The sequence below is a fragment of the Xyrauchen texanus genome, chromosome 3, assembly GCF_025860055.1.
Source record: "Xyrauchen texanus isolate HMW12.3.18 chromosome 3, RBS_HiC_50CHRs, whole genome shotgun sequence".
In the NCBI taxonomy this organism is placed as follows: Eukaryota; Metazoa; Chordata; class Actinopteri; order Cypriniformes; family Catostomidae; genus Xyrauchen; species Xyrauchen texanus.
The window spans coordinates 43,141,600-43,163,721 of record NC_068278.1 but is presented as its reverse complement, the minus strand read 5'-3'; the positions used below and the strand labels follow the sequence as shown (position 1 = coordinate 43,163,721).

General features: G+C 38.8%; 1 protein-coding gene across 1 annotated transcript; it reads right to left on the bottom strand.

The window, feature by feature from the left end:
• Nucleotides 1-4,448: 4,448 nt before the first annotated feature.
• tmc1 (transmembrane channel-like 1) lies at nucleotides 4,449-14,666 on the bottom strand. The gene is given in 21 exon segments (XM_052099813.1): nucleotides 4,449-4,577; nucleotides 4,914-5,060; nucleotides 5,619-5,697; nucleotides 5,783-5,908; nucleotides 6,896-7,135; nucleotides 7,254-7,321; nucleotides 7,401-7,529; nucleotides 9,012-9,164; nucleotides 9,367-9,546; nucleotides 9,773-9,967; nucleotides 10,039-10,183; nucleotides 11,065-11,207; nucleotides 11,312-11,410; nucleotides 11,566-11,672; nucleotides 11,762-11,843; nucleotides 11,934-12,024; nucleotides 12,105-12,311; nucleotides 12,623-13,097; nucleotides 13,757-13,777; nucleotides 14,491-14,620; nucleotides 14,622-14,666. Coding segments are annotated over 21 exon segments (2,991 nt in total).
• Nucleotides 14,667-22,122: the final 7,456 nt, after the last annotated feature.

Here is a 22,122-nt window from a genome sequence, read left to right as displayed (position 1 = left end):
ATTATACCTTTCATGACCAATTAATAATTTTTAGTTCATGTTAGTTCATAGTGCATTAACTAATGTCAACATATACAACTTTTGGTTTTAAAAATGTATAACTATATTTTAAAATGAACATTAACATTAAAGTGATTCCACTTTTTTAGGTGTCTTTAACTTATTATGTAAATACATGTTGTTGCATTGAACTTACATTTAGAGTACCTGCATTTAATTACATCTTTAGTTACGCTGTTAACCTTGCCACTAATTCTAAACCAAACTCTAACTCTACCCCAACTCTTAACCTAAACCCTAACCCTTATCCCTAACTCTAACCCTAAACCTACCTGTACCTAAACCTCAGTAGCTGCAAACGTGAAACTTGTGAAAATTGTGTAGAACAATATGTAGTTACTAAATAAGTACATTGCATTGTATGTATTTTAATTTTAGCGCATAGTAGTTAAACACATATATTATAAAGTTGGACCAATGCTGTTAACTGATGTTAAATGGAACCTTGTTGTAAAGTGTTACCAAAATTTTCAATAATTGCAGGGCTAACTGAAGAGCTCTAATCGCATATGTAAAATCTAAATGATGTTTCTTGAAATAGGGCTATGTAAACTTAAATGTGGATACAATATAACCCCTAAATAATTTAGTGAGAATTTGACTGTAAAATAATATGTAATGCTGATCAAATCATTCTTTATTGAAGTTTAGTACATTTTTACATAGTTAGTAATCATTAAATGCTTAATAATTTCATGTTGGACCTTAGCAGAAGAGCTAATCTGTTTAGCAAGCATATAGGATTGAGCCATGGAGTTATATCTGTACTTATCTTCAATAATACAAATATTTAATCTATTTGTCAAATTCATTTTCATCTATTGTGTTTAAATGGTTAGGCACGATGTCATCAGAAATTGCAGGAACATCGTAGGGCACTAACCTTCTTGTTCTGACACAACACTCGAATGCCATAAATCGATTTGTGTTAATTATGTACAAGAGATCTACTACTAACATCCAGTAACAACTACATTCACACAGATCAGATGTCCACCAAATTAAACAAGTTTCTTTGTGGCGGCAGCAAGTTTACCTCTTTCAGGTTCACAAGAAGGTACATCGTAAATGCAAAAAGATTAGCTATTAAAAGTATTGATTTAATTAATGAAATTATGAATCAATACTTTTATATGACATAATCAATTAATGGCATTCTTGACATTTCGGCAGAATCAGGCCTTTAAAATTGAATTCAAACAGAGCAGTAGCTTCAATTAACTATGGCTCCCTAAATGGACAAATAAACAAAATCTCCAATGTCTACTATAAATACTTAATGAAGTGTGCCCATAAATTATGAATACCCATTTGCAATGTTAATGAAACTTATGAGCCAATTCTCTAATAAATATCTGTCAAGATTTTGTGTAACTGAAACCAGGATACCATAACATTCTTAGAATTGTAAGACATCTGCTCCATCCTAAGAGACACTCAAATTATATTTTCAATGTTCTAATAATCTTCTAGTGGGTTTGAAACAAATGCCCTCACATAAATGGTACATGGCAAAACCCCAAACAGAATTGTGAGCTTTGTGGAATGACAAGTGAGCCACATGCATCTTTACTGCCGAAAATAATCAGTGATCGAGACACTAGACACCGCTATTGCTGAGAGCAGATTTGAGAATACAGTACAGTGCATGAATATATTGTGGGCCTCCAGACATGCTGATGAAGATCAAGTTTTATGAATTTGAGAACAGGTAAACAATTAAATGCAGAGGATATGTAATATGATGGGCTATCTACTACAGACGATTAAGGGGGGGTGGGGGGTAAATGATGCATTTTTTTATGGCAGGGTGGTGGCATTCAAAGAAATTTCATACAGAAGGCAGGGAAACTAATAAAAAAATGGGGCACCTATTTGGCATTTTTGGAAGGCTCTCGGGGAGGGGAAATGGTGAGAGATGTGTAGTTTTATATGTGTGTGTGTGTGTGTGTGTGTGTGTGTGTGTGCGTGTATTTATCACTTTGTGGGGACCAAATGTCCCCATAAGGATAGTAAAACCCGAAATGTTTGACCTTGTGGGGACATTTTGTCGGTCCCCATGAGGAAAACAGCTTATAAATCATACTACATTATGTTTTTTGAAAATGTAAAAATGCAGAAAGTTTTCTGTGAGGGTTAGGTTTAGGGGTAGGGTTAGGTTTAGGGGATAGAATATAAAGTTTGTACAGTATAAAAACCATTATGTCTATGGAAAGTCCCCATAAAACATGGAAACACAACATGTGTGTGTGTGTGTGTGTGTGTGTGTGTGTGTTTTATTTTTATATATATATTTTTTTTATTTTTTTTGTGTGTTGTGGGATATTTGTTGAGGCTCAGGGTGGGGTTGGGGATTGGGAGGGGGAAAGGGAAAAATGGGGGTTAAAAGTTGATTCGGTGTATATATGTTTTCGTTTCTGTTTTATTTGTCTGAATCAATAAAAGTGTTAATCGGAATAAATTATGCATTTTGTAGCTTCTTAACCTTTCTTATTGGGGCTTGGGCCATACACTGTAACAGAAATTTCCTGTCTTAAAGAGTTAGTTCACCCAAAAATGAAAATGTTGTCATCATTACCTCACACTCAGGTTGTTCCAAACCCCTCACTTTTATTGTATAAATAAGAGTTGCAATGAAAGTGAATGGTGACTGAGGCTAACAGACTGCATAACATCTCCTTTTGTGTTCTGTGGAAGAAGGAAAGTCAAACAGGTTTAGAGTAAATGATGACAGAATTGACATTTTTGCATGAACTATCCCTTTAAATCCAAGGTTAAGCTCAGACAATAAGATTCCAGAGTTACAGTACGATGTTTCTGTAATATATCCCCAGAATGCTGTGTAGAAATGCTTTCTCCATGCTGGAGGGTGCAGGTGCAGCGGCTAACGGACTGGTGTAGAGCCAACAACCTGTCTCTGAATGTCAACAAAACAAAAGAGATGGTTGTTGACTTTAGGAGAGCACAGAGTGAACATCGACGGCTCCTCTGTGGAGATTGTCAAGAGCACCAAATTCATTGGTGTTCACCTGGCGGAGAACCTCACCTGGTCCATCTACACCAGCTCTATTACCAAGAAAGCCCAGCAGCGTCTCTACTTTCTTCGAAGGCTGAGGAAAGCACATCTCCCACCCCCCATCCTCACTACATTCTATAGAGGGACTATTGAGAGCATCCTGAGCAGCTGCATCACTGCCTGGTTTGGGACTTGCACCGTTTCGTAAAGCCCTGCAGAGGATAGTGAGGACAGCTGAGAAGATCATTGGGGTCTCTCTTCCCTCCATCAAAGACATTTACAAAAAACACTGCATCGGCAAAGCAACCAGCACACAAACTCTTCACCCTCCTGCCGTCTGGAGCATTCAGGCCCTCAAGGCCAGACTGTGTAACTGCTTCTTCCCCCAAGCCATCAGACTCCTCAATACTCAGAGTTTGACACACACATGTCCTGAGTTGCACTTTAATTTTGTCACTTTAGAACTGGCTACTACCTTAATAACTGCTATGTGCATAGAACACTATCTCATAGTATGTTATGTTTACATTTGGCATTTTTAGAAACTGTCATCTTTTGCACTACTGTGTACTGGTCTCTCACTGTGTCTATTGTCCTGTTCATTGTTAATAATTTATTGTACTGTCCCGTACTTTTTGCACACGTTTGCACATGCACTTTATATAGGTATGTTATTTAGTCTGTGTAGTCTCATGTGGTTCTGGGTTTGTCCTGTGTTGTTTTATGTAGCACCATGGTCCTGGAGGAACGTTGTCTCGTTTTGCTGTGTACTGTACTAACTGTATATGGTTGAAACGACAATAAAAACCACTTGACTTGACTTGAGGTATTCTGTTGGTGAGAGAATGTGAAAGCTTGACTCTCAGAAAAACATGCATAATATTCAAACAAATTCTAATTTATGTGTAGCTCATTTTAATTTCTATAAGCTACATTTGGCAAATCAATCGAGCAAACATTTTTAAACCTGTCTAAGGCAATATATATATAAAACATGCATCAAAGTATGAAACAAATGATACAAATCAAGAAAAAGTTTGGCCCTAGATTGGCCTATGTGTAACAAGAACAGTAATTTCTCTTTCACAGAGATAAGAGTTCTATCAATCTAAATGGACATAACCACTGAGCCCTTGAGCCTCATTGAGACATGCATGACAAGTAGGGCAATGTGGACCTGGGCATAGGATTTACATTGTATTACAATATCAGCAAGAAAGAAAAATGGTCATATACATGCCTAATGTTTTGCATCCAACAAACAGTACAAACAGCAGGAGGCTCTAATATTTACATCTACTGCTATAGCCCTACAATTAGACAACTGTCTAAAGAAAATCTGAACGGAAATTGCATAGGAAAGCTATGGTATTTATCTTCGGTTTGAGTGAGAGTTTCTCTGTGGTTGCTGTGGGTGTCCTGGAAGATGTCCAGATAATGTGTGGCCTCGGGATTCATGCGGTCTTGTATTTGTGTGGCTAGAGGAGATGCCTTGAGCATGCTGACCCTGTGATGGGTGAATAAAGCGACCATTCTGCCCAGCCTGTCTGTGATGCCCTGTCTCATTTAAGCTACTGTTCTCTTCAGTCATTCCTGAGAAGGGGGATTTGTAGAAAAAAGACATAGACAGAGGGAATAAACAAATTTCGATAATAAGCTGGCAGGGACAGACTGGTGTTAGCAGACTTAATCAGTGTCTCAGAATTAGTTTGATAGATATTTAAAGGCATGTTTTTATTAGACTGTGGCCAATTGTTGTCCAAACAGCATATTAACTATTAAAACATTATGTAAGGATTTCCTGCATTTGTTCAAAGTCCCTTTCTAGTGTCTTGACTGATAGAAGCTGTGACCTGTTCTCTATGCTCTCACCCAAATCAGAGGTAGTGTTGCTGCGTTGTTCTCCTGCATTCCTTGCCTGCACCAAATCACTGGCTGCCTTCAAGGCTGCAAGTTTATTCTTCTTCTTGTTTTCTTCATTTTGCTGTAAATACAATATAATATAATTTAGAAAACATGATTATAAATTAACCATATACTGTTAAAATGTAATAAATTGGATTTAGTTGAAATACATATTATTGTAAAGTGAATACATGTGAAATAAATACATAGAACCTTGAACACACTTTTTATTAAAGAGTTGTTTTTAAGCCAAGGTTGATGCTTCCACCTTGAGGAGAGTTTACATTATGTCATCTGCTCATAGACACCTTTTAGGATAGTTCACCCAAAAATTGACATAATTTACTCGCCCTCATGTTATTCCGAACCTGTGTGACTTTCATTCTTCTTTAGAACACAAAAGGAGATGTTAGGCAGCATGTTAGCCTCAGTCACTATTCATTTTCATTGTATGGAAAAAGATATAATGAAAGTGAATGGGGACTGAGGCTAACATTCTGCCTAACATCTCCTTTTGGGGTCCAGGGAAGAAAGTCATACAAATTTGAAACAAGATGAGGGTTAGAAAATGTGACAGAAGTTCTGTTTTGGGGTTAACTGTTCTTTTAACGTTTGACATTTGTAATACCCAACTTACTGTTTGAAGTTTCTTTTTCAGCTCCATGTTTACCCGTTTGTATGTTTTAGAAGTGGACTGCAGATAATATATTGCAAGACTAAAATTATAGAAAAAGATTAGTAAGTACATTCATGTATATTCATAAATGGATAGCTCACGAGGAAGCACTAAGACACACTTACACCAAGAGCAGAAGGAAAGACAGTACCAGTCCGGGGTTCGAGGCATAACTGAACACTTTCCCGAACCATGGAGGAAAGTCTGACTCCAGAGTTTCCTGAATCACATCAAACATTCGGGTTTTCCCACTGCAGGAATAGTAAAAGATAAGCAAATGATGAGTGTAAATGTTTTATTGCTTTATTTATTTCTACAGTTTATCATTGTTGAAATTTCTGTGAAAGAGTAAAAGGATGCGAGATTTTTGTTCTACTTGCTCTCTGCTGACATCTAGTGGTAAAGATAAACCATTACATGACTTGCCGTGGCACTTTTGCAATCCCTTCAATTACTGTATCTTTTCACAGGCTTGTTCATGAGCTTTTTTGTGTGAGAGAAATACAGGTACCAGGTCCAACTACTCTCAAGTTAGTAATCTGATTCTTTTCCTCCAACATGTTCCATTAAAACCTCCTACAGAGTGATGTGCATCAACCATTTTGCATCCTCTGAAAATTTTATTTAATGCTAGATTAAAAGGATAATTAAACCATAAATTAAAATTCTCTCACCATTTACTCACCCTCATGCCATGCCAGATGTGTATGACTTTCTTTCTTCTGCTGAACACAAACGAAGATTTTTAGGAGAACATCTCAGCTTTGTAGGTCCATACAATGCAAGTGAATGGTGACCAGACATTTTAAGCTACAACAATTACATAAAGGCAGAATAAAATCAATCCATATGACTCCAGTGGTTTAACATACTATATGTCTTCTTAGATGATGTGAACATTCTGGGTGAGAATTCATTTTGGAGTCTGATGGATTAACTATATGCAGCCTTTATGTAATTTTTAGATCCTGAAAGTTCTGGGCACCATCCACTTGTATTCTAAGGACCTAGTGTGCTGATATATTCTTCTAAAATCTTAAGTTGTGTTCAGCAGAAGAAAGAAAGTCATACACATCTGGGATGGCATGAGGGTGAGTAAATGATGAGAGAATTAAAAAAATTTGGTGAACTATCCCTTTAAAGTACTTAGTTCTGTATATAATTTCAGATTGTTCTTATGCTAGACAGGACCCCTAATCCCCAAGCTTCTCTGTAATTCAGACTCTTTCTCTCAGAACCTGAAGGGTCCGCAGTCAAATGAGGGGGGGATGGAGACAATGGTGTATATCGCAGGCAGGGTAGAAAGGAAGAGGATGACCAGCAGCATGGCCATGTAAAAGTTATTGGAGCCTGAAGCTTTGAAGACCCGTTCTTGGGGCACATTACAGCACATCACCGCCCAGCACTGCAGGTACATGGACACGTGCAGCCGTAGCAGATTTAATGCTGGAAGACACGGAGCATAGAACGCCCCCATCCTAAAACAAACACACTTGCATTGACAAAGATATGGTGAAAATGTAATGGTAAAACCTACCTACTGTACTTTATTCTGAAAGGAAGACAACATGCCTTCTAATATGAAACATTTCTTACCAGATCATCCCCTGGTTGAAGATCAGCCCCAGAACATTCCCACTGACATCAAACTCTGAATAGGATGGCTAATCAAGAATGCACACTACAGTAAGGAATGAGAGGGAATTCCTGCTACCAGAGACTGTATGCTTTGCAGATACTCACAAAGCCATACTCCAGATCCCAACACCAACAGTTGTTCAGGAAACGCACCAGTACAGCACGGAAGAAATCCCCAATCAGAAGAGTAATGTAAGTTGTCATTGTATCAGAAATGATGAGACGCACAAACTCCTGTAGACATGGAGGTATATGAGTTTAACAGTTATCTAATCTCTAATGATTTGACGCAATGCAACACTAAGGAATTATTGCTGCTTTTTCAATTTACATAATGAAAATTAACTAAAGTTAGATAATTCTAGAACATTCTGTCAGATCTTGATTTCATTGAATTCTATCCATTTAAATTTGTAAGATGGAAGTTTTCTTAATCCATTTGAGTTGGGACTATATGAATACTTATCTGGTGTTAATGTAGCATTGATGAAACTGGCAGGAGATTTCTATTTCGCAGCATGCTTTGCATTGAACGCAATAGGCAGGTAAATGTTAATCTTAAGTGTTATTTTATGGGGGGGTTTGAGCAAGATTAATATAAATTTAGAAGAGTTTCTATAATGTTGGAGTTTTTGGGGTTACCATTATGGTGAGGAGTGGAGCTTAAGCGAATCGATGAGGACAGGTACATGTCACACATGATATTGATTGCTTGCTTCATTGAGCAATTGCTGTGTTAACCATGGCATGGTATCTGCACAGCACTACACTCTATAGTGCTTACAACCAGCACATATTTAGCATGCTAACATTGTTTTTCACTTGTTAGTACATAAAGAAATAAAAGGGATTTATTTGAGTTACATTGGCACATCTATTTTTGTTGGGTTTACCCAATTTAGTGTTTGTGTTGAAATTACATAGTAAATTTAAGTTAAGAAATCTCATTTCAAACACGTGAAACCACTGCCCATGACTCAAATTTGTGCTATTTTTTGGTGTGCATCATAATATATCTATGCACATGATGTTCATACTCTTTAGTATTCCTATACAATAATGAGACAAAGACCTAGTTTTAATTTGTTCAAGCCTGAACAGTTTATTAATAGTAACTCTACCCACACCACAGAGTAGTTTAAGTGGCTGTCTGTAATTATTTCAATACATTCTTCTTTTACATCTTAAAGTGCAGAGGCTATTATTAAGCCATTGTAGGTTAATTTCCTGTAAGTGTAAACACTGTGGCACTATCAAATTACTCTATTTGAGCGACCCAACACTGCATTATTGGCTAATCAAATGGTGTCAATTTGGAGCAAGACTACCTGTTTGTCCATACCATGAAAGACATTTCAATGTTTTGAAAGAATGTTTTGAAACAGTTGTTTTTACAATTCTGTCTGGTGCTACTAATGATGCAGAAATTAAATAACACTACAGCTTTAATACAAAGCATACCATTTTTTCTTCAAGCATGCCAGCCTGTGTAGGTGGGCTCCCCCTTTTGTTTTCGGTACTTTCCAAGGTTTCTTCCTAATCTTTCCTAAACATCTTAGGAGGTCTTTCCTTGCTGCTGATGCTTTTGGCTTGCTTACTAGCCTGGGTTTATTAGGGACTATTTTATTCTTTGTAAAGCTGATTTGGAAGGATTTGTATTGTTAAAAGCATTATACAAATAAATTGAAATAGTAATTAACCAAACATCGTCTGTACCTGTCCCACCATTGTCTCCCAACAAGGCCCTCTGGGAACATCAGCAGGGTGCACTGTGATTGGTGAAGCAGTTGAGTTGTCTGGGACAGTCCCATTGTAAAGATTAGCCTGCCAGATTGTCATATTCCTCTTCACAATCTCTTCCTCTGCCCTCTTCAAAACACAGTATGCAACACAGTGATGTCAGAATTAGTAGGAGAAATTACCTTAATTTATTTGGCACAGATTAGATGGCCCAAGAGAAGCTTTTGACAAAGCTGCTGTAGAATGATAGAAATCATTACCACTCTGTAATTCACAAAGACTGAAGAAGGAATTCTGAGCATTTTAGTCTTGTGTTAAATGACAGCTGTACCTTTAGTTGGATGGCATCCATGAGAGCGATGATGAATGTATAGAGGTTCCCCAGGAAGAGGGCGAAGATGCGGCCCAGCTGCCACTGAAGGGCAATGCGTGGATGATAGTTCTCTAAAGTGCTTATTACATCGAACAGCATCGGACAGAACATTCCTAACAGTGACATCACCATGTTCACCTGCGGATATGTACACACACAAAAACAGGGTTCCTGTAGATTGGAAAATTCAAGGAATTTTAAAATGGTGATTTCCAGCCTAAGAAAATTCATGGAACTATAAATACATTTATAAAATCTAAATCTAAAATAATATATACTGTATATACTCTAAGCATAAAGTAAATATCTATGTTTTGTTATACTCAACTTACACCATTTATACCAGTGTTACATAACTTCTAACCTCATTCCTCTCCCACCATCCGTAGTTCTCCAGTCCCTGCAGAGCAAATTTCTGAGACCTGCGCACCACAAAGTAGATCAAGTACCCGCTCCCCGCCAGACAGCACAGCACCAGGAAGTTGGCCAGCACTCTAAGGAATCTTGTCAGGTGAATGTTGTCATCTTTTCTGCTTTCTTGCTCCTCCACAATGGCCTCCTGTTAAAGTGCTGAATTTATAATAAGGCGAGGAGAGGCTAGATTGAAGCCACTGTCAGAGAAAAACACACCTTGAAGCTTGTGGTGATGGAAGCAAACTTGTTGTCTGCTGTCTCAGGATTTCCAATGAGGTAGTCCCAGCTAGTAAACGTCTTCCAACTGAAATTAAAACTGGTGTCGTCTCCGCCACCTTCTTCATTGGCATTGCGTGCCATACTGTTGGGTATCAGTGAGGAAACCAACTCAGAAATGTTTTTCTCTAAATGGCCAAAAGGTGCACATGGACACACTCATTAGAGGAGACTAGGGCTAGTTTCACACAGGGTCGTTGTAACAAGTGATGTATCTCAGTAACGATAATTGGAGTCAAAAGTCTAATTGTGCAAATAAGTGTTTTCTCTTGTAGAGGTTTTGAATGAAAGTTTACATTTACATTTAGTAATTTAGCAGACATTTTTATATCAAGTGACTTTCAAAATGAGGAGCATAACATGCAATTTGTCATACAAAAGTCAACAATATCTGAAAATGTTTTATGAATCATTTTGTGCCTCACAATTGTTTTACAAATTTTGAAAAGCCTATAATTTAAAAGAGGTGAAGATGTTGATTTGATGGGTCGATGGGGAAACGTGTGTCTCCCAATGCACAATTAATGACAGGTTCCATTGTGACAACTTATCCCATAAAGTGAGACAACATGTCCTGATGTTGGTGCATGTTGACACAAAATGTCAACAGGTGTTCAATGAACTGTATCTTTTTCCTGGACAAAAACGGTGGAAATATTTAAAGGAATATTCTTGTTTCAGTACAGGTTAAGCACAAAGGACAGCATTTGTGGCATAATGTTGATTACTACAAAATTTAATTTCACTTGTCCCTTATTTTCTTTAAAAAAACAAACAATTACAGTAAGGCACTTACAATGGGAGTCAATGGGGCCATTTTTTGAAAAATAATGGAAAACAATATTCTCTGGAGTAATAAAGTGTGATAACCAGCCCTGGTCTCCCCTATATATTAATGTTTATGATATGGACATGAAGACTATCAAGGTTAAACATGTCGCTTTACAATAGACTGTCATTACTCACGTCCTGATTACCACCATGTAGCTATAAGCCACTGTGCCCACCCCAACCAGAAAGTATGATAGGGGCATGCGAAACTTGAGCCACCCAATTGCCCGCTGGTTGTTGTAATAACCATAGAAGAGTACAGAGTACTTTGCATAGCCCTGGGGGGAAAAACGTTGTCTTAACTAATTATGTACCGATGTAATCAATGATGTACTGTATAAAAGGTATATACTATATGTTTGCTCATATATAGAGGCTTCACCCCAAAGTCCCATAAGACTGCAAAATTCATGGCACTGGCCTCTTCCTCTCTAGGCACTGTCTTCCTGGTTATACTGCCATATGGTTTCCCCATCAGAGCCTGGAAAGTGAAAAAGAAAGCAAAATGATTATTGTATCTCATTGTTTGTCTTGAAGAAAAATAAGATCATGATAAAGGGAAAATTGTACATGTGGTATTGCATTATTCATTTTGAATGTTATTTAAAACTATGCTGGATCCAATTTATTTTTCACCTCTGGAACCATCACTAGCCCAAACGTCAGTCCAAATAGAATCATATTGATGCCATACATCCACCTCAAAAATATGAAGTAGGATGCAACTGATGAGCCAAAATGACCTATAAGAACATGAAAAAGGAGTTAGAATAAAACTATTTGGAGAAACCAGTAGGAGAAAGAAAGAAGTTCAAAATGACTGAGGTCACACTTTCTATTTCCTTTATCTTCATCTCCCATGGGATGCAAGCAGTCTTGAAGTTCTCAAAGTCACGCTGAAACTTCATCAATTTCTGACAATCAGAGCAATAAAGAAAAATTATGGCCTCTCTGAAGCTGTAGAGGGAGCTATTTAGCTTCATCACTTTCATAATGACTCCCACCTTCATCATCATGACCTTGTAGGCATAGAGTTTCCTGCCTTTGCCCTTCCCCAGAGCACCTTCATATTTCTCCACAAACTCTTGTGACTCTCTAAGACAAAACAACATTTTGTAATACTGCCATTTTGAAGGCTGAGGTGTATGTGCTAAAACATCAGTGACTGAACGTACTTAAGAATAACTAGTTTTTTCCTCATTGGCCAGGGCTTTCCTCTCAGAGTGGCGATGAGCTTTTTTTTGTCGTCTACTGCTTCTTTTAACTTTTCCAGCTCTTCTGGAGTCAGAGACCCCAAAACTCCTACTACCTCTTTGTCCTTATCATCCTTTGACTCTGAATCAGAGTCAGATTCAGACTCCGATTTAGACTCAGACTCTGAGCTGGGGATGAAATGGATGCAGGTCAGTGTCAGAAATGTACATTACTGGATTCGACAAGTTCACTTAATTTTAACATTTATTCTCCCTGTCGAGACTCATGCAAAGCATGCTGGGAAATTGAAATCCCCTGCCCAGTTTCAATTAAATTTATGTTCCTGTAAATTAAAAGAGACAAGTTCATTCAACTCAACTTAAAACAATTCTGGTTACTTAAAGGGTGTCTGTTTCTATATGTTTTTCGAAATGTTTGATAATGGAAGAAAAAAAGGAGGAATTCATTACAGAGACAACTAAAGTTAGTAAAAACATACGTAGTCTCAGGTTTCTTTCTATTCTTTTTCTTTTCCTTCTCCTTCAAGGGCACGTCATGACAATCCTTCAGTTTTGTCTTCCCATGATTTTCATTCTCATCCTCCTTTTTAACATGTTTCTTTGTCTTTTTCACTTCCTTCTCCATCTCATCCTCCTGTTTTAGTGTCTTGGTTCTTTCATTTTTAATGTTCTTTTTCTCTTTGCTGCATTCTTCCTCAACCTCCTCAACATCTTCTTCCTTTTTTCTGTGCCGTTTTCCATGTTTCTCACTCTCTTTTCTCTCTTTCACAGTTTTTTGGTGTTTTTCATGCTTCTCAGTTCTTCTATTGGCTGATCTCGTTTCTGAAGCTCTCCTCCTGCTGACCTTGCCATTTTTCTCTCTCCTCCTTTTGCCCTCTCGTGTCATCTGCTTCTTCTCTCCCTCTGAATTGTCCTCCACCTCCACATAGTAAAGGCTGAACTCATTGTTTTTCCCTACAAAAATACTTAGATATAAGTAGTTGACATGTCAAGCATTGTTCTGCAGTGTGAAATACTTCTAAAACTACTTTAGAATATACATTTATTTACATTTATGCATTTGGCAGACGCTTTTATCCAAAGCGACTTACAGTGCACTTATTTCAGGGACAATCCCCCCGGAGCAACCTGGAGTTAAGTGTCTTGCTCAAGGACACAATGGTGGTGACTGTGGGGTTTGAACCAGCGACCTTATGATTACCAGTTATGTGGTTTAGCCCACTACACCACCACTCCCTAATATACAGTATGTAAATACATATAAAAACATACAATATGTCCTATAATGTTCTAACATACTGTATTATTAGGGACATGGAATATTTGTACTTTAAAAAATTAAATTTTCACATGCATGACAATCTACAAAAGCTCAAATTAAGAAATGAAATTTTAACAAGTTACAGCACCTTACAAATAGTACATTTATATATATTCGCTTATTTTATAGTGTAATAAAAAAGTGTATACATTTCCCTTATACATATAAATTGTAAACACATTTTTTTTTAATATTAATTTAAATTAGGTTAAAATCCACATTAACATCCATATTATTCATCAGCTACCATTGTTACCATTTAAATACCAGTTGGCAAAACATTACAACCTACCTTCATCCACCTCAATGCTAACTGTAAGGGCAAACAAAACCACAATTATAGTCATAAAATGGTCACATACTACATAGTGAAGTCCTGAAAGGTCAGATATAAAAGGTTCCCAGCAGCTGTTTAGCATCCACAGTGTAACCAGACCGGTGCTGACCGGGTCATGACATGCTTAGTTGTGTTGTACAATAGACACAATGGTGCTTTTCATCTTTAGTGTCAGTGTAATCTGTCCTCTAACAGAGGTCAAAGGGTAAAACAGTTTAAGCAATGGTCAAAGCACATACACACTCAAAAAAGTTTCATTTATATTTGCTGCATGACCACCTTGGCATTGAACACATCTGAAATATACAGTATGATTAGGTAATTATTGTTATTATTATTGTTTAGAAAATCTACATTTCCATTTAGGCATATGGCATAAATTCCCTTTCAAGTGAATAACCAATTAAAATTCGTTTATCAAATTCACACAATCATTAACAGATTTATAAATATAGAGCCATATATAAAAGTAATATAAAAGTGGATAAGCTTCTTGTACTTACAAACAAGGTCAAATAATAATGATGATAATAATAATAATAATAATACATTTGAATTATTATTGATATAATTATTAATTAAACTGACATTGAAGAAGATACAATAATAAACACATCAAAGTAACGAAAGTTGGGGAAAAAAATAAAGAGATAAATCCACAAATAGAAAGCAATAATCATCATATTTACCGTCACTTTCTGAGGCGATGAGTTTCTGTCGTGGCATCCTCCTACCAAGTGGCCTTAACTCAGAACATGTGTGTGTGTGTTTGTGTTTGATGATGCAGCAGTGGACCATGCCTTGGCTGAACAGAGGCTGACAGGTGATGGGTACTGTGCATGAAGAGTTCACTTTTTACTACCATTCAGCAACCTCAACCAGGAACAATAACCAGTCGAAACTCTAGAGCCTCTCAATTTCAACCCCTTTCAATTATTCAACAGAGATTTATGACTCCTTTTTTCTAAAAGAAGGGGTGGTGGGGGTTACACTGTACCAAGCCAAAAAGAGGATGATGGTCTAATGACTGACTATAGAAAGAGTAAATGAGAGAATAGAAGATTAGTGCTGCAGGGTAACCAGGGTCAGTGTGTGCTGCACTTTCACTTCTAGTGCAAAAGACACCCAAGCACCATTCCGGGAAATGGTGCAATCATCGTAAAATCAGAGCAAAGGAGATATTACATATACTAGGAGTATAAAACATGGCTGTTTTGAAAGGATTTTACATGGAAAGACAAAAACAAGGAACATGCCATCTCAAATCATTTTGATACCTTACAGTATATCTGGCGCATGCCATACTATAAAGACTAAAAACAGAAAGTCTGGAAGTGTCTCTAGAGAAAGTAATGAAAAAAGATAGATATAAAAATCAATTACATTTTTATATATGCCTGAGGTGTCCTGTGGGGATGTGCTCTACAGAACAGAACAGATGAGAAATGGGTCAGATATATTAGATAGAGGTATGGGAAATGAGTACATTTACTTCTACAAATAGATATTAACATGCTGCCATTTACTGTATAGGCAAATTAATCTAATCTCATCAAGAATGTCTATCTTCACTTTTATGCATAAATTATCCAAAAAATATATAATGTTCTATGGAATGTTCTATGATAAAAACAATAACATTTTATAAACAGAATCTAGTTGAAAATAATATGAATTTAATGAAAATAGGAGAAAGAAGAAAAGGAAGAAGGCAGAATGACTAGTGCAAGATGAACATAAAAATATAAGATATATTTTTAAGGCTGTCAAATGATTACAATATTTTTATTTAATTAATTACACAATTGACCAGTGAATTTTGCATTTACACATTTAGACATTTGCTGTATGAAACATATTCCCTGTAAAAAAGTGTGGGGGTCGAACTTTGGTTTAATTGAAAATGAGAGGGACATGTCCCCCGCATCCCCCATGTATTCTACGCCCACGCCTGAGATGTTAGTAACATAATGTTACTAAGACAAGGAGGTGGTGTTAGCCTATTGATTAAGGCTTTGGGACACTAAAACTGATCCCTACTGGGAATCAACCTGTAAATTGGAGCGTTTAAGAGAGAACCGTCAATGAGATCATCATTCGGGGCTTAAAATAGACATTTAAATTCAAGCTCCTCCAGAGATTTCTCCAATTGCTCATTGCGATCAATGTAAGGGATATATTCTTCCACTTTCAATTCCTCCAATTATTAGTCTAGGTTATTAGATACATAGATCTAGCAGATAAAATCACTGACATTTTTAATAGACAATTGCAAAACATTTAATTTAAAGTTGAATCATCTTTCTCATCTGAGGAGGAAATATGTAAATAGCTTTTAATTCAGTATATCATGCCGTGTAATTTAGGAGCTAAATTTTTAAGGCTATAACAAAGAAGTGAAGTTTATGTACCTCCAGAGCACTAAAAGTTCATTCAAAAGTCATGTTCATCACTTTTAGAGCCCCAGGGAATTCCCTCATTGCAACCAAGTGTCCTTGCGCATCCTGACCACCTGATGTCACCAAAGAGCAACTTTTGAGGCTGTTCTGCTCAAATGATTTAGTCCATTGGAATTCAAATGATGTCAGGCTACGTTGAATTTAAAATGTTTTACCCATTTCTCTGGTCATCTCTCCTTACAGCACATTTCACAGTGTTTTGGAGATTGTCTCAATGCCTGTTTGTTGACCCATTGGCTTGAGAGTCTATCTCTGTATTTCCACAGTGGTGTGCCAGCCTACAGAATGAGATTGTTTTCAGCATCTAAGTTTAGCAGCACCATTTGGGGATTCCATCTTCTGAGAACTGAGATGGAACATAACTGTATTCTAAGCATGTCTCCTTTCCCTCCCTCATTCTCTCACACACTGGCACACCTTTGATCAGCTGGAAGAACCAAATTAACCTAAAAAGTTTAGTTTTAGCTAAACCACATGTCATTCCAAAACCAGTTAACATTCTTCCACGGAATAGGGATGGTCGATACCACTTATTTTCTTTTCAATCCGATACCAAGTACTTTTAGGCCAATGTCGCCGGTATCGACACCGATACCTCAAATTAATTTAATTATTACAAATTCTTTGGATAAAATTTGTAACTTAAACTATTCCTTAAATTTGTATATATTTATAGGCCTAAGCGGTAAATCATTAGGCTGCTTTGTTTAACATTTATAAATGAGTTAGTATAAGCCACATATAAAACCTCAAAATTAACCATAGATATTATTATATGGTTACTATTTCTAAAACCAAGTTACAATTTGGATACTACAGTAATGCTGTAGGAAAACAATGGTTAATTGTATCAAAACATTGGTTACTGCCAAAAAGAAAAAACGTGGTTAACATAGTCATGGTTACTAGTCATAGTTAATATAATATTACTACAGTAAATGCATGTGTAATTTTCATGAGGGTATAATTTATTAATGAGGATTACAGATCAATGTTTTAACAACTCTGAATTTAAATAAGCCTGTAAACATGGTCAAACAAGCCCATTATAATACATGTTATGTTTAAGTTTGTCATTACTTAGTGTGAATAACTCCAGATTATGTCATTACCTCAGAAAAGCACTGCACCCTCTTTGAACGAGCACTATGACTGAAAGGGTGAGCACTGTCTGTGACTGCTGGTGTATTTCAGCATTTCAGCGCGTCAAGTTGAGCAGAGAAAAAAAGTTCTGATGCCATGCAACAAGTTGCTCATATAATTCTTTTTTTTCAGCAACAATTCCCTCATATAATTCTTTTTTTCTACTTAGAATCTAAAATGAGATGCATTAATATTCATGTAATCTAAATAATAAGATCACTAGTTAAAAAAATGTCATGGCTACTGTTGTAACCTCCGTTCCCTGATGGAGGGAATGTGACATTGTGTCGATTGTAGTGATAATGGGGAGCCTTGCATACCTCTGAACTTGAGAAATGGCCAATGTGAAATTGGCAGACAGAATTTGCATGTCCTGCCCCCAGACATACGGGTATAAAGGGAGCGGATGTACATCTGTCAGTCAGGTTTTGCACTGAGGAGCTGAGTATAAGGTACAGTGGTAGGTGGTAGGAATAGTGCCATGGCAAGGGGACACAATGTCTCGCTCCCTCCATCAGGAAACGGAGGTTACAACAGTAACCATGACGTTCCCCTTCTGTCACACACTCGACGTTGTGTCGATTGTAGTGACACAAGGGGTCCCATTAAAAATTGCCATGCACTAAACCGTGTTACGTGAACTGCTGAGACAGGTGCAAGCAGGCTGTTGCGTGCTAGAACAGCTATGTCGGCCGCACGTAACCCTCCCCAACGCCCCCAGTAAAAGGTGTCATATACTGCTCTTAGGTTCCCAGTACCCGCACAGGAACAGGCGACATGACTAGCATGAGAGCAAGCCTGGCAGCCGCAGCCTTCACTCTCTCTATGTCTCTTGCATAGGGTGTGAAGCGGCTGGGGCTATCTTAGCGCAATGAAACGTGTCAGGGAAGGCGGTCTTTCCCGGTCCTATTCTTTCAGGGGGAAAAGACCCTGTGGAGGCCACATCCTGCCCAGACTAGGGGGAGGAAACATGTGGCAAATACACCACGAGGGTTGTGAAGCCGTACGTGGGAGTAGCGCGGTGGAAGGTCCTGCCTGATGATGGAGGAGCTCTACAAGCATGGCAGTGGGACTGCCCAAGGGAGACGCGGGTCCACTGACAGGGGGACTGTACAGAGGAAAATACATCACAGGGAGTTTGCCTGAGGAGGGAACTAAGCCCGTTGAGCACTACCCCAGTACAGAGCACCTGTGGCTCGTAGTGGGTCGGGACGCTAATTCAGCGGAGCAAGACACAAGGGGGCGGGCACGGCCTGAGTCTGGGAAGCCAAGGAAATGGCGTTGATGACCCAGCGGGCAGCCTCAGTTTGGAGACAGCGTTCCCTTTCCGCCATATGCCAAGCAGACAAAGAGCTGCTCAGAACACCTAGAGCTCTGCGTGCAGTCCAAATAGATACGCAAATCATGTACCAGACACAGCAATGAGAAGGCTGGGTCTGCTTCCTCCTGGGGCAGCTTGCTTGCAGGTTCATGACCTGGTCCCTGAAGGGGGTCGTAGGAACCTTGGGCACATAGCCCGGTCGCTGTCTCAGGATGACATGAGTATGTGCTGGACCAAACTCCAGGCAAGTGTTGCTGACAGAGAACGCTTGCAGGTCCCCAACCCTCTTGATGGAAGCTAGCGCTATCAGGAGGGCCGTCTTCAAGGAGAGGGCCTTGAGCTCAACTGTGTCAAGCGGCTCGAAGGGGGTCTCTAAAGGCAGGTTTGGCACCTCTAAGGGACCTGATAATGAAGTCGTGCTTTCCCAAGGACTTGCCATCGACTGCATTGTGTTGGGCCGCGATAGCGGCTACATGCACCTTCAAGGTGGAGGGGGACAGCCTCCATTCCCTTGCAGGAATGAGAACACTGACCGAACTGCGCATCTCTGCGGGTCTTCAGATCGGGAAGAACACCAAGTCACGAACAAGCGCCACTTCAGGGCATAAAGTTGCCTGGTGGAGGGAGCTCTGGCTTGGTTGATCGTGTCCACGACTGCAGGTGGTAGGTCACTCAGATCTTCCGTGTCCTGTCCAGGGTCCAGACATGGAGGTTCCAGAAGTCTGGGCGCGGATGCCAGAGGGTGCCCCGTCCCTGAGATAGAAGGTCCTACCTCAATGGAATTTACCAGGGAGGTGCTGCCACGAGGAGTGTGAGATCCGAGAACCAAGTCCGGGTGGGCCAATAAGGACCAGTGCAAGAAGGCTCACTGGGGGAAATGCGTACTTGCACAGTACTTGCACATCTGTCTCAAGATGGGCTTCTGTCAGGGAGTACCAGAGCGGGCAGTGCGTATTGTCCTGGGAGGCAAAGAGATCTACCTTTGCCATGCCGAATCGGCCCCAAATCAGCTGGACCACCTGGGGGTGGAGCCTCCATTCTCTGCTGGGTGAAATCTGTCGCGACAGCGCGTCCGCCATCATATTGCGGTTGCCAGGGATATGAGTGGTGCGCAGCGACCCGTTGCAAACGCCGCCCCAACCCTATTGAGAGGCGTCTGTGGTGACCACTACACGTCTGGACACCTGCTGTAGGGGGGACTCCGGTCTGCAGAAAACAGAGGTCTGCCCAAAGGTTGAAAGTCTGACAGCAGGAGGGGGTGATTACCACACGGTATGTGCCAATTTCATCTTTAAAAAGACACATCCTGAAAAGGATGTTCAACGCCTGCTGTGTATTGCTCCTTTATGAGTGAAAACTCAAACTCTTTTAGGCAGTGAAAGCGCTGTCGAAGCGCCCAGGGACGTGGATTGCAAAGCGTGCAGAGAGAGAGAACGCCAGCTGGAAATGCACCATAAGATCCAACAGCAGTGTTTCTTGCCAACAGAGGTGAGTGGAACAGTGGTGAACAAATAAATCGGAACGTCTGCTCCCTTTATACCTGTATATCCGGGGGCGGGACATGCCTTTTCTCAAGTTCAGAGGTACGCGAGGCTCCCAAGGAAGACCCCTTGTGTCACTACAATCGACACAACGTTGAGTGAGTGACAGAAGGGGAACTTCAGAATCTATATTTTTATGTGAGGATTGATATTCTTGATACCACATCAGTATTGGAAGTATCGCTACTTTAGTATCGATCCGCCCATCCCTACCATGGAACACAAAAGGAGAAATTTAGAAGAATGCACAGATCACTCTTTTCAACCGAATAGAATGAACTGAGGACAGTCAACATCATGTTAAAAGCACCTAAGCAATAAAAGCAGCATCTTTCAGTCCTTTATAACCAGTTCAACTCTAACACAATTAGTTCCAGGGAGAACAAGTATTATTATTTAACAGTAGAGGTGACTGAAACCTATGAACTGGCAGACATTTGGAAAATATCTATCAATGAGTCACATTTGCAACATCTCATCTTTAATACTGTCATCAGAGCTGCCCTCAGGTAATTGTGTGAGCTGATGACTGAGCTGTGAGCCACGTTCCATTACTCTGAAGAATCCTACATTCAGGATATTTAATACACTCTGGGTGGATGAAAGGTGTATTTATAGAAGGGCTGGTGCCATATTTCTCTCACGTTTTTATTCAGGCTGTATTCTCAGTTCTGCCCGTGCTGGAAAAGTGAGACGGTTAGGCTGGAAGGTATTTTAGGATCATTCACTGCCATTTTGCACTCTTCTATCCAGTACTGTATGTTTGTTCTTTGCTCATGATGGGGAAAAACACATGTGACAGAGATATTTCAAAACGGATCTGTGATTAAATCTGCATTCGTTTACTTGTCTAGACAAACTAGGATTAACTGAAAAGAACTTTCTGGTGTTACATAATTCATGTTTGTCTACACTGTGATAAAGTATTATCTTCACCCATAGTTCTCCTGAATGAACTGTACTGCAATAATCCATTAATTACCTTTGGTTTTAGGCACATTTAGCAAAAACATTTTGATGTTACAGAATGTCTTGGGGTGTCTGGTAGAATTAATATATATATATATATATATATATATATATATATATATATATATATATATATATATATATATATATATATATATATATATAGAAAAAAATCTCGCATAAGGATTATGAGAGTTGGCTGAAGTAGAGAGGGAGAGTGCTTCCATGAGTGAAAGCATACTTGAAACAAAAAGGGCACGAAGAAGCTGTCAAAATAAAATAGGAGAACTGATGGGTGGATGAGAGCAAGTCACATGTTCAGACCTTTGAAAACATGTGATCCTAGAAACTTTGGTAGCCTTGTTTAAACTGTTCAACAGACAGATTTGAATATACTTTGAAACTTGTGCTGTGTAGGTTTTCCATCACTGCAGATTACAGTCATTATGGTATTACCTCTCTCCTTACCTAAAAGAATTTTGATTAACAAATGACTATTGAGTAACCCAACAGGTTTCACTTATGTTGTTAGGGGTAACACCACATGAAGAATATGTAGCTTTTGACATGCAGAGTGCTTGCGCATAAGTGTTGCTTTAGAGATTATGGTCAAGATATAGTGAGTGTATATACGTTTTTGGGTGTTGTATTTTCCAGTCCATTTAAGTGAATCCGAAGAATCTTACAACAAAACCAATGCCACCACCAGCTACAACTCAACTTAATGACACAGTTGGCAACATAACAAACACTTTGTGGCATAGAAGGAGGATAATGAAAACACTGAAAAATAATGATTGAAAACATGTTGTTTTTGTGTTTGCACAAGAACACTGTGCTGAACAACTCTATATACAGTACATAGAGGAACTATGTTTAATCCCTGTC